Genomic DNA, 13,870 nt, shown 5'->3' with positions numbered 1-13,870 from the left:
TCTGTCACCCGCGCCCGACATGGCGGCCCCCAGCCCCGCCTCTGCCCTGGCTCAAGATGGCGGCGGCGGAAGCGGCGCTTCAGGCCGGAAGCGGCGGACCGGAAGCGGCCGGGCCGGCCATGAAGCTGTGGCGGGGAGCGCGGCGGGCGGCTCTGGGCCTGGCACTGCTGCTGCTCCTTGCGCCGCCCGCGCGGGCCGTGGAACCCATCAGCCTGGGCTTGGCGATCGCCGGGGCCGCCGCCTCGGCCCTTACCGGCATCATCTCCTACCCGCGGCTCTACTGCTACTTCAGGGAGTGCTGCCTCCAGCGGCACGAGCAGCGCGTCGCCGCCGGTACGGGCCGGGCAGGGGGAGCGGGGAGGGGCTGGGCGGCCCGTCGGTTCTGCGCCGGGATGGGGCCGGGGGTTCTGCCCGCCGCTAACGGCTCGGTGTGCTGCGCAGCGCTGCAGGAGAGCCTGGACAGGAGGCTGTTCGGACAGCACCTGGTCAGCAGGGTGGTGGTCAGGGCCGTGCGGGGATTCCTCAGCAACGCCCAGGCCAAGAAGCCGCTGGCGCTGTCCCTGCACGGCTGGACGGGCACCGGCAAGAACTTCGTCAGCAAAATCATCGCCGAGAGCATCTATAAGAGGGGGCTGAAGAGTAACTATGTCCATCAGTTCGTGGCTACGCTGCATTTCCCTCACGCTCACAGCATCAACCTCTACAAGGTAGAAATGGGAGGGCGGTGGCGCTGACGGGGTGCAGTGCATCGTTAGGGTGGGAAATGAGCTGGAAGATCTTGAGAGGATCTCAGAATACAGCACAGCCTTCGTTTGCATGCTGTGTTTTAAGAAGGACTCATCATTGTCTTCATTTAATTTGTGAGTGGTTTGAACTAAGGGTTGAGGGCTGAATTCTGCTTCTGCTTGTTGCAATGACTACAGGTGGGGTTTCACAGTGTCAGTGTAGTTTTGATGCTGGAGGATGCTTGGACCAAAGCACTGCTGGAAGCACTCGGTTTGCCTCACAAGGCTCTGCTCCATGTTGCTGTTTCTCCTGGTACTCATCTTTTGTCCTGATGTTCAGCCTTTCCTTTTTGATGGGGTTTCAGGAATATCTTTCTGTTGAGATGTCACGCATGTCTCATCCTGTCTCTGGGTATCTTCAGTTTTCAGAACCATTTTAAGTGTTATTTTGAACTTTTAGTTGTGTTTCAGTCAAGAAGCCAAGCTATTGCAATAATGCAATTGAAAGGAGTACAAAACACAGAGAGCAGAATTCCTGCCTTCTGTTTTTTCAACACAAACTCAGCTGCTCCTGTTTCTATGGCACTCAGGACCAATTGCAGTCATGGATTCGAGGAAATGTGAGCATCTGTCCCAGGTCAATTTTCATATTTGATGAAATGGACAAAATGCACGCAGGACTCATTGATGCCATCAAGCCATTTCTGGACTATTATGAGCTTCTGGATGGAGTGTCATACCGACAAGCCATCTTCATATTCCTTAGGTAAGGAGCAACTCTCTGGGTTTGCTGTTCTGTGCACACAGTGCCTTTTAAAACTACCTTCATTACAACCTTTGTTTTCTCTTTTCGTAGTAATGCAGGAGCTGAAAAGATAACAGAGGTGGCACTCGATTTCTGGAGAAATGGGAAGGCAAGGGAAGATATACAGCTCACAGACATGCAGAACGCACTGTCTGTGTCTGTCTTCAATAACAAAAATAGTGAGTAAAGCTGGGATCGCTTTTGAGGCCGTCAGAGTCCTGCAAAAATGTCAGTCAGCCATCAGTGCACACACTGTATTTCACAGTGGTGGTTTCTGCTTTATGTGGTCTCCAGTTTTTGGCCTCTGGAGCCACAGTGCAATCTGTGGCCAATGGGACAGCTCTTGTGATGAATTAGAGCTAAGGACACCCATCTGCACCTTGTGTGATGTCTGTGGGGGGAATTCTGTGCTGTGCATCTATTGATGTTCTCTTCAATACTGATGTGCTGAACAGAAAGCAAACAAAGGAAATATAAGGCTGATGCAAGCTCTGGGAAAGGAAAAAAAAGAGCAGGACAAGCTGGTTTGTGAGAGCTGGTAACAGGAAAAATAGGATCTTCTCTGGGTGAGAGGTGAAGCTGTGAGACCAGCATCTGGGAGCAGGGGTTAAACGCAGACATTCAGAAGAGATCCAGCAGACCGAGACTGTGTGTCTGAGACAATGCAGAAAGTACCCTGAGGCTAATTTTAGATTGACTTGTGCTTTGTGGGGCCCTAAAAACACAGATGGATTCTTCCTGGTTTGTAGATATTCATCCCCTGGCAGTGTTTACCAAGAGGAGCAGTGACCAAGCCCTTCTCTTTCCTTTTGTAGGTGGATTTTGGCACAGCACCTTGATTGATAGAAATCTCATTGACTACTTTGTTCCCTTCCTGCCTCTGGAATACAAACATGTGAAAATGTGTGTCAGGGTAGAGGTCGAATCCCGTGGCTATGCTGTGGATGAAGACATTTTAAGCAGAGTAGCAGATGAGATGACCTACTTCCCCCGAGAGGAGAGGATTTATTCAGATAAAGGATGCAAAACTGTGGATGCAAAGCTGGATTATTACTATGACTTATAAGGCTTTATTGCTACAACCTGCAAAGGAGCAAATTTAACTTGATCATGAAGTGGAGAACCCGGGACATTTCATTTGTAAGCACTTTTTAAAGGAGGGAACATTGTTTTAACTGGTATGTAAAGAAGCAGCAGCGCCTCTGCGTTTTTATTCTGTCACTGATCACGGCTCCCAGGCACGTCGTGCCATCAGGGTCAGGGAGAGCTGCATTGTGAACTGAGGGCTCTGACGGTGCTGAAGACTTTCTCCCACGTGCTGTGGATCAGCAGAACCCCAGGGCAGGCTGTTGGAAGGAACAGTAGGACTGAGGGTATGGCCAAAGTGTAATTGTTTGGGTTCCTGTGGGTGGCCTCTTGGCAATGTAGAGAATCATGATTGAAGTCCTTGTTTGTGAAAGCCTTCAGTGGGCTCGTGAAGAAGCATTCCTCTAATGGCATTACAAGCAGGAGGTGTGTATTTTCTCAGCTAGCTTGGCTCCAGCAAAGAGAAGAGCATGTTGTGTAATTAGTATATTGGTATTGCACAGCATTGGAAAGAATATCTTTCTCAAAATAGCCATAAAAATGGGCTTTCTTTGAGTCAGAGTTAAGAATATAAAACTCCTTGGTGTCAACAGAGTTCAGTAGGAGGACTTTAGTAGAGAGAAGAAATGAGTTAAGAATCCCTGTCTGTCTCCTCACTGTCACTGATTCCAGTTTTGGGTTATTTCTTTAATGGATGAAGTTGCCTACCACATGCTCTCCTAGTTGTGATCTTCCTAGGAGGAGAGCAGTGTGCTTTGTGCCTGTTGAGCTGGCTCCAGGGAAAGGGTGTGACTTAATGGGAAAAGTGTGCAAGTTGATTTTACACCCAGGAACTGGAAAAGAGATTTCTCCTCCCTGACATAGAGAATTCAGAAGGCAGCTTGCAGGGTTTTCCCTTCTTCCTGTTCTCACAATGCTGTATGCCTTTGAGATTTGGGATGAAAATGGATCCAAATGCTTATGGAAAAGCTGTGAAATACATCACCTGAAGTTACTGCAGCCTGTCAGGCTTCTTTCTGAATGTGAGCACTGCAAAACCTTCTGCATTCCAGTTTCTTCTCACAATAAATTCTTCCCATCAGAAATGTGTTTCTGAGCTGCCTTCTGCTGTTCTTTGCATTGTGTTCTGATGTTAATTTCTTACCCTGACCCCTCATTGAGAAAGAACATGCAGTGTGGCTGGCAGAAGCCAGGTGAGTGGAGCACCCACGTTTTCAGAAGCAGCATCATGAAGTTTTCCCCGTGAAGAAATTAAAAAAGAAGCAGCTGTGAAGATTTCAACATTGCAGCTCTGCTCTGAAGTTGGGTAACACGCCAATTAACTTATCAGTCCTAGAATTGGTCAGCAAACACATGCTCTGAACTCAGGTACTTATCTTCCTTTGGCTTTATGATCGCAGAAAATGACGAGTTAATGGAAAAAAAGCAGACATGGAAACGATAAACTTTTACTACTGTCTGGTACCTTGTCATCAACAGAAGCAGCTCAGCCAAGCAGAGCTGGAGCTCGTCCAGCCTTAAATGTGCTCTTAGCTCTGCTCCATGTGCTACAGCAGCATCAATGGGAGCAGTTGTCAGACACTGCAGCAGTAGTTTATTGTATCATAGCCCTGGGTGGTTTATGGTGAATGGAAGCTTCCTCCAGAGGATGCAGAAGTGATGTTCAGATTGGGGAGTCTGCTTCCAGCACATCTTGTATCCAAAACCATGGAGCTGTCTGGGAGCAGAACCCACTGCCATCAGGCCCTTCTGATCCTGCAGTTATTCCTCCCTCTTAAAGCGTGTGGTTTCAAACAGCTTTTGACCCTGTCTTGCTGTGAAAGGGTACTTTGGGCTGTTCTTTATTAATGTGCCACCTGAAATGGGAGCAGACAGCAGCAGGAGAAATGTCAAACTGGGGGAAAGGTCTGAGCCTGACAGACACGGTGCCTTGACCCGGTGGGAGCAGCTGAGCTGTCCCTAAGACTGGATTCTGTTTGCTCTTACCAAAGTCCAGCACAAGCAGCTGCTACTTCAGTCTACAGGGAAAGTTCCCAGATCTCATGCTGTGCTTGTAAAGCAAGACTTTATGGTTAAAATGCAGTGACCTACTAAGTGCTTCCTTAGGATCTTTCTCTTGCTACCTATCTTTCTTAGATTAGATTTTTCCCTTGCTAGGAGGCAGCCTGGCCCTAGGGATGCATCTGCCTGACCCTGGGCTGCAGAGCTCTGTACAGCAGAGCCTTTATGGCTTTTCTGGAGCTGGTTCTTAGACCCAAGCCTAATGAGCTGTGTTACTGAATTTCTTACCGTGTTCTTGGACAGCTCAACCTGCTTTAATATGAGCAAGCTATTTAGTAGGCTTACCCAACAATTACATGATTAAGAATAAAGGAAGCACAGCAGAAAGCTCTTCAGGGCAGCTGGTTGAAAGCTGCACGCGGTACAACTTTTCTGTAGCTCAAAATGATTCAGGCAAGAGAGAGAAATGACTGAACATTTATTCCAACTGCAGTACAGTGGTAACAGTTAGTGTTGAAGTAACAGAAAAAGTGGTGAGAACATTTACACTTACAAATAAGTCAGTTAATAAGCAAAACATTGCATATGGAAAACTGCAGTCCAATGTCCCAAGGTTAATGGCTAGCTAGCATTTGGCTCTGGAGATTGCATCAGCACCACCAGTTTGCCAACATTTGACAAACTCCACGTGGAGCTGTAAAAGGCAATTGACACTTCTAAAGTAGAGCTGAACATTAATGCTAAGGTCTCTGCTATCATTTCCATGGACACAGTAACAGTGAGAGCTGTAGGTTTGGCATCACGTCTGTGATGGAGCAGATGCTGTGGTTCAAAAATAGCCCACACCCTTAAAACAGTTCAAGAAAACTAATCAATGAAATGTTAGGCACTTCTGTCTTGCACCACTGTGTTTGACCCACTAGTGATGGGTGGATGGTGGAATAGTTAAAGCTGCAACAGCCTTCCAAAGCCCAGCCTGACGTGGTGGGGGAAGGCTCAGTCTTTCCCACCTTTCTCAGACATTGTTCAGTGATAAAAGCTATTATAAAAACACCCTCATCGCCCAGTGAGGTATGGGGTTAGTGGTGGTTGAAGCCCTTTCCCATACCACCTTCTCTGTGGTTCTCCAGCATTGCATTTTTGTTGCTTAAAGTTCAGTATAAAAATACACTATTAAAAATAACATCAGCCACGAAAGTGTCTCATAAACAGGGCAAGGGGAGGAGAGCCTGCTCCTCAGCTGCAGGGATTGCTGAAGACATCACAGCCTCCAGGAGCCCACACTGTGACAGTCAGGCCCTTGAGAGCAACTTCTGCCTAAGAAGCAGAACTGGCCCACTGTGCTGTAAGTCAGCCCCTTCCTGTGTGTCCCTGTGCTGAGGAAGGCAGACGCCATGGAGTCACTGTGCAAATTCATTTTGCCCCCATAGAAAAATATTAGAAGAAAAAAAAAAAAAATCACAATTTCTTTTTCCCCAAGAAAGGGGAGCAATAATTACGTTCTCCCCCTTTCTCCACCATTTAGTGACAGCTCCCCCTGAGCTCATCTCAACTTTCCATATTACTATAGCAGGATACACGATATGCTGCAAGTCAGACAAGAACTGTAACACCACCACTCAGTCCTTGAGTAGCTGAAATCTCACGTGTAGGAGCCACAGCAGCATCAGTGTGTTGTGAAGATGGGAGCCTCCAGCAGCCACCTTCTGACTGCAACGCATCGAGGTATGTGCCTGTCCTGACACCACCACAGGTCTGATCACAATATAAATCCTTTCACTGTCTCATAAGCTAGAGCCTCTCTGTACAACTGCCTGCAAGAGTTCCTCTGCTGCAGGTCTGTGGAAAGGGCAGTGAAGGATTTAATAATCCTAGCACTTAAAGGAGTGAATCAGGAAAGCTATCCAGTACCAAAGGTGTCAGGCTCATAAGTCTTCTAAAAGGTTAAAAAAATGGGAGCAATATTTGGATACCAGCCAGTTTAGAGATGAACAATGGGATTTTATGTTAAAAAACAAAAGCTTAAAAGCCCACACCACTCACTCTAGGATTTTCACCACATTCCCTGCAATATTAAAAAAGCTTAAGTGCAAATAGAAAGTTTCCAAAAGCTCTGAAAGTGCTTTGGAGAGGTGAAGGGTAATCAGTCCATGGCTTTTGCGATGTCTTCGTGGATGTCCAGCTTGGCCTGTACAGTCTTGCAGCCTTTATCGGAGTAGATTCTTGCTTCTTTTGGGAAGTATGTCATTTCATCAGCCACTGCCTGAACAACCTCCTCATCGACTTGGTGCCCGCGGGCCATCATCTCAGCCCTCACACACATCTTCACGTGCTTGTGCTCCAGGGGCAGCAAGGGAACAAAGTAGTCAATGAGGTTCCTGTCGATGAGGCTGCTGTGCCACAGTCCACCTGCAGGATTGAAGGAAGGAAAAAGATACAGGAAGGACATTCTCTAAAGTTGGGCCCGCCTTGGGTAGGCTCTGCAGACCAGAGTTGATATACAAAGAGGTTTATCTACCCGTGAGCAGCTGCTGTAATTCTGGGAGGGGATGACATTGAAGTGAAAGAACCTAAGGGCCTGGTGATGGGGCACTGAGGAAGGCAGGGGTCAGAAAAAAGCAGAGCAGAGTCAGGGTAGGTGAGGTGCAGATTGCTGAGACTAACCCTGTGCTGTGAAGTAAAGCAATTTCCCATTTTCTGGGGGGGGACGGGACGGGACTTACTGTTCTTGTTATTGAAGACTCCTACAGACAGCATGGGCTCAAGGTCTTTCAGCTGAATATCTTCCCTGCGCTTTCCACTGGTCCAGAAGTCAAGCGCTGCTTTATTAATTAAGTCACCACCAGCATTACTATTCAAAAAAAGAAAAGTTTACAGCAGTGAGCAGACACAATGAAGTCAGAATCTCTTTTCAGCTGGTCACGTGAATTGTTAACCTTGAAATCAAACAAGTTACTGAAACAGAAACCTGTAAGCCAAAATAACCACCCTCCCAGTGCCCAGCCAGCCTCTCACAGCTCCTCACCTTGGAAGCTGTTACCCCCACTTCTTTCTCTACCTCACTTTTTATTGCTGAGCATGACACTGTAGGGTGTGACATGTCCTCCATGCTAGTCCAGTTCAGCTCTCCTGGCTGTGCCCACTCCCACCCTTGCCTTTTGCCCACCACCCAGCGAGGGAAAAAAAAGAAATCCTTGAGGCTGTGCAAACAACAGCCGAACATTGGGGTGTTATCAGTGCTGCTTTAGCCACAAATGCAAAACACAGGCACCAAACAGGCTGCCCTGAATTTTAACTCCATCCCAGCTATACCCAGTGCACCTATCCCAAAGAACTTCCCCAAAATCTGAGCTCTCGTGCAAGCTGTGCTCTGGTCTCGTGAGTTCTCATATCTCTTCTGCTGTATTCTGAATGAAGTCCCATACGAACACCATTAGCATCATAAATACAGATCAGTTTTTGAAGAGATGCGACCGACCTGAGGAAGATGAAGATGGCTTTCCTGTAGGACACCCCATCAACCTGCTCGTAGTAATCCAAGAAGGGCTTGATGGCATCAATGAGGCCCTGGTGCATTTTGTCCATCTCATCAAAAATGAAGACGGAGTGGGGACAGGCGCTGACGTTGCCCCGAATCCAGTTCTGCAATTGCTCCTGAAACAAGGTGAGAAATGCTGCAAGATGAGGGTGTGCCATGAGGTGGTCATAGGGAGTCCAGACACCCCTCCCCACCTGCCCCCATCCCAGCTCATTGGCTGTGTCCTTTTTCCCAAAGAGAAGGCCATAAACACTGCAATCGATTCCTTGGATGTAACACTGTATTGAAAGGTGAATTATTTCCCTGCTCACAAATCAAACTTCCTCATTCTTTCTCCTTAGTGCGTGGATAGGATGATGAGCTCTGGCTGCAACAGTTTGTCTATTTGCTTTAAGTCAGTGTTTCCTCTTTCTTACAGAACCTCCACCTACAACTGCATCCATTCGAACACTGGAATGTGAAGATAAGAAACCCCCAGGTTGGAGAAAGGCCACATGAAAACTCTCCCATCTACGCTTTCATGGCACAGTGCAGTGGGGCTGAGCAGCAGTCAGCACCCCATGGCCACTTGTTTCTCAAGGATGCACAGAGTATGGAGAGTTACTGAATCACTGAGGTTGGGAAGGAGCTCAGAGCTCCTGTCCAGAGGAGGACCACTAAGATGGTCAGAGGGCTGGAGCAGCTCTCCTGTCAGGGTTGAGGAAACTGGGATTGTTTAGCTTGGAGAAGAGAAGGATCTGGGGAGAACTCATTGTGGCCTTCCAGTACTTGAAGGGAGAATATAAACAGCAGGGGGAACGGCTGTTTACGAGGGTGGATAGCAATAGGACAAGGGGGAATGGTTTTAAAGTGCGACAGGGGAGGTTTAGGTTGGATATTAGGAGGAAGTTTTTCACCCAGAGGGTGGTGAGGCACTGGAACAGGTTGCCCAAGGAGGCTGTGGATGCCCCATCCCTGCAGGCATTCAAGGCCAGGCTGGATGTGGCTCTGGGCAGCCCGGTCTGCTGGTTGGTGACCTGCACACAGCAGGGGGTTGGAAGAGGAGGATCACTGAGGTCCTTTATCAACCCAGGCCTTCAGCACCCGCACTATCGGCACCGCCGCAGCCACAACACGGCGCGGCAGGGCGGCCGAGCCTCCGCAGCGCTGCCACCCCCAACCCGCCCCGCGCTCACCTGGTACAGCGGCACGCGATGCGGGTGCGGGAAATGCAGCGTGGCCAGGAAGAGGTGCACGAATTTACTGCGCAGCCCCGCGGGGTGCACGTGCCGGGCCAGCAGCTGGCTCAAGAAGTTCTTCCCGGTGCCGGCCCAGCCGTGCAGCGACAGCGTCAGCGGCTTCTTGGGGCTGGGGTTGTTGCTGAAGCCCGTCACCGCTCGCAGCACCACCTCCTTAGCCAGGTGCTGCCCGAACAGCCTGCCGTCCAGCTGCTCCCGCAGCGCTGCGGGAAAATACCGTCAGCACCGACCCCACCGTCAGCACAGACCCCTCCGCTCCCCAAAACCCACGACCCTCCCCGGTACCGGTGGCGTTGAGGCGGTGCCCGGATCCGGGGCAGCACTCCACGTAGCTGCAGTAGAAGCTGGGATGGGACAGGTAACCGGTGAGCGCCGAGGCCACGCCGATGGCCAACCCCACGCTGAGCGGCTCCAGCGCGGCCAGCCCCGGCAGCAGCAGCCACAGCAGCACGGCCGCCCGCATGGCGCCTCCGCACGGCCCCGCTTCCGGCCCGCCGCCAACGGGAGGGAAGCGCCGCGCCCCCCGGGTAACCGCCGCCGCCATCTTTGGGGAGGGCGAGGGGCGGTGCGTCCTCACCGCCTCGGGGCGAGCTGCGCCTCGGTGCCGGTGGCGCCATTGTGTGTCCCCTCAGTGCTCCGCCCCCCGGTACCCAGTGTTCCCTCAGTGCCAGCAATGGGGTGCAGCGCATCCTCAGTGCCACCCCTGGCACCCATGTCCCCTCAGCGCCCTCCCAACTGCAGGTGTCTGTGTGCTCAGTGCTACTTCTGCTGTCTGTCGTGTCCCTTCGCTGCCACCCCGGGCTCCCAGTGTCCCCTCGGTGCCAACTCTGTACCCTTGGTGTCTCTCCTCTCAGTGCCACATGTGGCTCCCAGTGCCTGTCCCCCACGCTGTCCCTCCATGTTTTCCCGCTGTCACCTAAAGGCCGTTTCCCTTCCCACGCCGCTGCCTTCAGCCTCCCCTCTCTGTCTTCCTTCATTAGAGCCCAAGGGAGAGGGCAGCACGTCAGGCCTGGGGATATGACAGGCAATGGGGACATAGAAAGTGATGGGGACATGGTTGGTGACAGGGACATGGCAGGTGACAGCACAAGGCACAGAAGTGCTGCCCCAAAGGGGTGTGCGGGAAGCTGGCCCTGCAGCCAACACCTAGACAGCGCTCTCAGCCATATGGTCTGCTTTACTGGGAGGCTCCGCATGGAGCCAGCAGTTGGACACAGTGATCCTTATGGGTCCTTTCCACCAACTTGGGATATTCTGTGATTTGTTACAGGGCTTCACAAAAGGCCCCTCTGGAACAGGATAAATCCGTCAAGGAAGGAGATGTAGACAGATGGGCATTGATACGAGTCCTTCTGCCTGGTTGGGTCTTGCAACAGGAGCACGAGGTACAGCTGTGTGGTGCCTAGGTGCTCAGAGCCACTCTGGAGGCCACAGTCTTGCAGCCTTTTCTGGAGTAGAGCCTTTCCTCGCTGGGGTAGTCTGCCATTGCCGAGGCAATCTCGGTGATGAGGTCTTCCTCCTCAGGATGCCCTTGAGCACGCAGCTCCTCCCGGACACACTGCTTCACGTGTTTGTATTCCAGTGGGAGGAAAGGGATGAAATAGTCGATCAGGTTCTTCTGGATCAGTTGGCTTTGAAAGAAACCGCCTGGAAGAGAGAGCACGGAGGGCTTTGCCATCAGCATGCTCAGGAGGCAGCACTGCTTCATGCTTTGTGGAGCAGCCTGCAGAGAACTGACACACACACAGGAGGTGCTGTACTCACTGTTTGGGTTCCTGAAAATGTCCTCAGAGAGCAGATCTTGGAGCTCCTCCACAGGAATGTCTTCTCTCCTCTTCAGCCTTCTCCAGTAATCAAGAGCAATCTCTGTTATCTTATCTCCACCTGCATTGCTGTTAGGAAGGAGATTCACAGGCTCATTAGATTGCATCTTTGCTGCCTTTAGTGCTCGTGTCTTGGCAGTGATTTGAGTGACTATGTGATTCTGCACTGGAGTGGAGGTGATGATCCTTTGTGTGGGGATTGCCCAGAAGTGGGAAGTGACAAAGATCACAGCAAGGGAGGGACCCTGAGCTGCTCAGCTGCGCTGATTCAGCCACAGACCTGTCAGCATGTGGCACTCCCTTTGTCCCTGCTGTGTCTGTGGGGCTGTAACTCCTTCTTGGCCCTTCACTTTCCTTACTTTAGGAAGATGAAGATCGCCTTGCCGTAATAAACTCCATCAATCTCATCGCGGTAGCTGAGGAATGGCAGGATTGAGTCTATCAGGCCATGCGGCATTTGATCCATCTCAGAGAAGATAAAAAGGGACCTTGGGCAGGCGCTGACATTGCCCCGAATCCAATTCTGCAGCTGCTTCTGTGAGAAGAAACAAAACAATCTGGTGTTTGCCAACTCCCAGCTGCAGATAAATTGGAAGAAATGGGCTAAAGCTGCAGGTACCTTATACAGATGGACATGCGAACCATGTGAGAAATGCAGCACCGTGCTGAAGTGGTGCACAAACCTCCTTCTCCACGCACTGAGTCGGTAGAGGTTCTCTGCAATGATACTGCTGACAAATGATTTACCTGTGCCAGTCCAGCCATGGAAGGACATCACCAGGGGCTTCTTGGGCTGCTTGGAGTGAAGGTTTGTACTCAGAGCTCTCAGAACTATTTGGACAGCCAGATGCTGGCCAAAGACTTTTTGCTCCAAATCCATCTTCACAACTGGAAGAATAAGGGCAGAGTCAGAAGATGACATTTGTTCCTCCCTTTTCTCTGGATGCAGCTGGATGGCCATCAGAGGGAGCAAACACACTGCCTGAGATCATGAACCAGCAGAGAATCAAACTCAGGAGCGGACTCATGAAACAGATCTCAATGGCATTTGCAGGAACCAAGCTGCTTGCAGGAGAGTTTGCCATGAATTTTCATGGCACCGTACCACTGCCTTCTGTAAGGCTCTGGGATGGGGTCTTCTGTATATAAGCAGAGATACCATGCATGTGCTCAATTCTCGTTAGCTGTTTTTGAGTCCCCTAGAACACTTTCCTTTTATAGAAACCCATGCTTATGTTGCTATATAATGTCCTTTTCAACGAGAATTCCAACCCGTGTTTCAGTGACTGAAGTGTCAGGAAACAGCCTGTTTGTCACTGTCAAATGCAGAGCTGGTATGAAGCGATGTATTGCAGCATCAGGAGGCAAAGGGACCTCCAGTACTTGAGGGTTTCCCCTGAAATTTACATACCAGCTCTGAAAGGAAACATTTGCAGTCCTATGACACAGGAGAGGGGGATTTCCAAGTGACAGGCACTGGAATGTGTGGTTAGAAAGTAGCTCAAGGTTTTTTCAGCCCTGCAGTTTCAGGATGAAATAAATGCCAGACTGCTTATCTGGGGGAAATGAAACAATGTTTTGAACCCTAGAGCTAGCACTAATCACTGCTCATTGTTCAGCACAGATTATAGGCAACGAGTGGCTGGGGTTTGGGATAAGCTGTGTTAGAAGCCTTTGCCTTCTGGAGCTTCTCTTTCCACAAGCACTCAAAAGATGTGCTGGGAATCCCGACCCCACCCCAGGAAGGGCCATCGCTGCCCTTCCCATTGCCTTACCTGAGAAGTTCAGTGTGTCCTTCGCATTGCAGCACTCCAGGAGGCTGCACCTGAGCCAGGAGTGAGGGGAGAAGAGCTGCCAGCCGATGGCTGCACCCCCCGCAATGAGGGAAGCACTGAGCGGATCCATGGCGGGCGTCAGCACGGGCGCAAGGATGGAGAGCACAGCAGCATGGAGAAGCTTCATGGTGAGAAGTGAAAAGAAAGGAAAGCAAAACTGAAACTGCAGAAAAGAAAAAAAAAAGAAACAAAAAACCACGCAAACTTCCTGGAGCATGAAGCTGTTTGTGCAAATAGAAACCACTTTTTCCGTGTGGTGGATTAACAGTTATCACTCTGTTCCTTGTGAAATGAAAGTGTCAGAGCAGGGTACTGCGGGGGGATGAGGGGTATAGCATGGGGAGAGCTCAAGCAGAATGTTCCTAGCTCTGAGGGCTTGGAACCTCATGGCAGCTGGAGCTGCTGCTTCATTCACGGGGAACACAGCAGTGCTTGTTTCAGGCTGAGCTGTACATCACCCAAAGGTTTCTGCAGCTCTGCAGCTCACAGATGGGATGGGACACACCAAAAAGGTGCCTTTTCAGACCAGATTCTCAGAGCAGGTGTTTTGTCCTACCAGCTTTGTGATCCCTGTCCTTAAAATAAGGATTGCCTCGCACTCAGAGCCAAGGACATCAAGCACATGGGAAGCCATAGGGCTCCAGATTTGGAGTCCACTCTGCCCAAGTCCCATGCTGGGCACTGCTCCTGCTCGGGGCTCCTTGTTTTGGGGTTCTGGTGCAGATGGATCAGCTGCACAGTGAGTACGCAGGGCCCCCAGAGCCCCAGCAAGCTGCTAGAAGTGATGGGAAGAAGTTTTCTAGGCTGTGTTTCCTTGAC

The 13,870-nt window shown here is 50.5% G+C and overlaps 3 protein-coding genes across 3 annotated transcripts; 1 reads left to right on the top strand and 2 right to left on the bottom strand.

Annotated features, from left to right (window-relative positions):
• Positions 1-103: 103 nt before the first annotated feature.
• LOC128073921 (torsin-1A-like) lies at positions 104-3,705 on the top strand. Its single transcript, XM_052669255.1, has 5 exons — positions 104-333; positions 442-707; positions 1,316-1,491; positions 1,582-1,709; positions 2,346-3,705. Exons 1-5 carry the CDS (start codon positions 120-122, stop codon positions 2,594-2,596), a joined length of 1,035 nt encoding a protein of 344 aa, XP_052525215.1. The 5' UTR covers positions 104-119; the 3' UTR covers positions 2,597-3,705.
• A 1,373-nt stretch (positions 3,706-5,078) lies between these two features.
• On the bottom strand, positions 5,079-9,952 carry LOC128073920 (torsin-1B-like). Its single transcript, XM_052669254.1, has 5 exons — positions 9,679-9,952; positions 9,331-9,596; positions 8,096-8,271; positions 7,341-7,468; positions 5,079-7,026 (listed from the first exon to the last, which is right to left on the bottom strand). The coding sequence occupies exons 1-5, from the start codon at positions 9,935-9,937 to the stop codon at positions 6,761-6,763; spliced, it is 1,095 nt and encodes a 364-aa protein (XP_052525214.1). The 5' UTR covers positions 9,938-9,952; the 3' UTR covers positions 5,079-6,760.
• A 685-nt stretch (positions 9,953-10,637) lies between these two features.
• LOC128073922 (torsin-1A-like) lies at positions 10,638-13,186 on the bottom strand. The gene is made up of 5 exons (XM_052669257.1): positions 12,992-13,186; positions 11,836-12,104; positions 11,576-11,751; positions 11,158-11,285; positions 10,638-11,040 (listed from the first exon to the last, which is right to left on the bottom strand). The coding sequence occupies exons 1-5, from the start codon at positions 13,176-13,178 to the stop codon at positions 10,796-10,798; spliced, it is 1,005 nt and encodes a 334-aa protein (XP_052525217.1). The 5' UTR covers positions 13,179-13,186; the 3' UTR covers positions 10,638-10,795.
• Positions 13,187-13,870: the final 684 nt, after the last annotated feature.

This window comes from Tympanuchus pallidicinctus, unplaced genomic scaffold (assembly GCF_026119805.1).
Source record: "Tympanuchus pallidicinctus isolate F22 unplaced genomic scaffold, pur_lepc_1.0 scaffold8, whole genome shotgun sequence".
Classification (NCBI taxonomy): Eukaryota; Metazoa; Chordata; class Aves; order Galliformes; family Phasianidae; genus Tympanuchus; species Tympanuchus pallidicinctus.
Note: the sequence above shows the minus strand (reverse complement) of the source record. Positions and strands in the feature narration are given on the sequence as shown.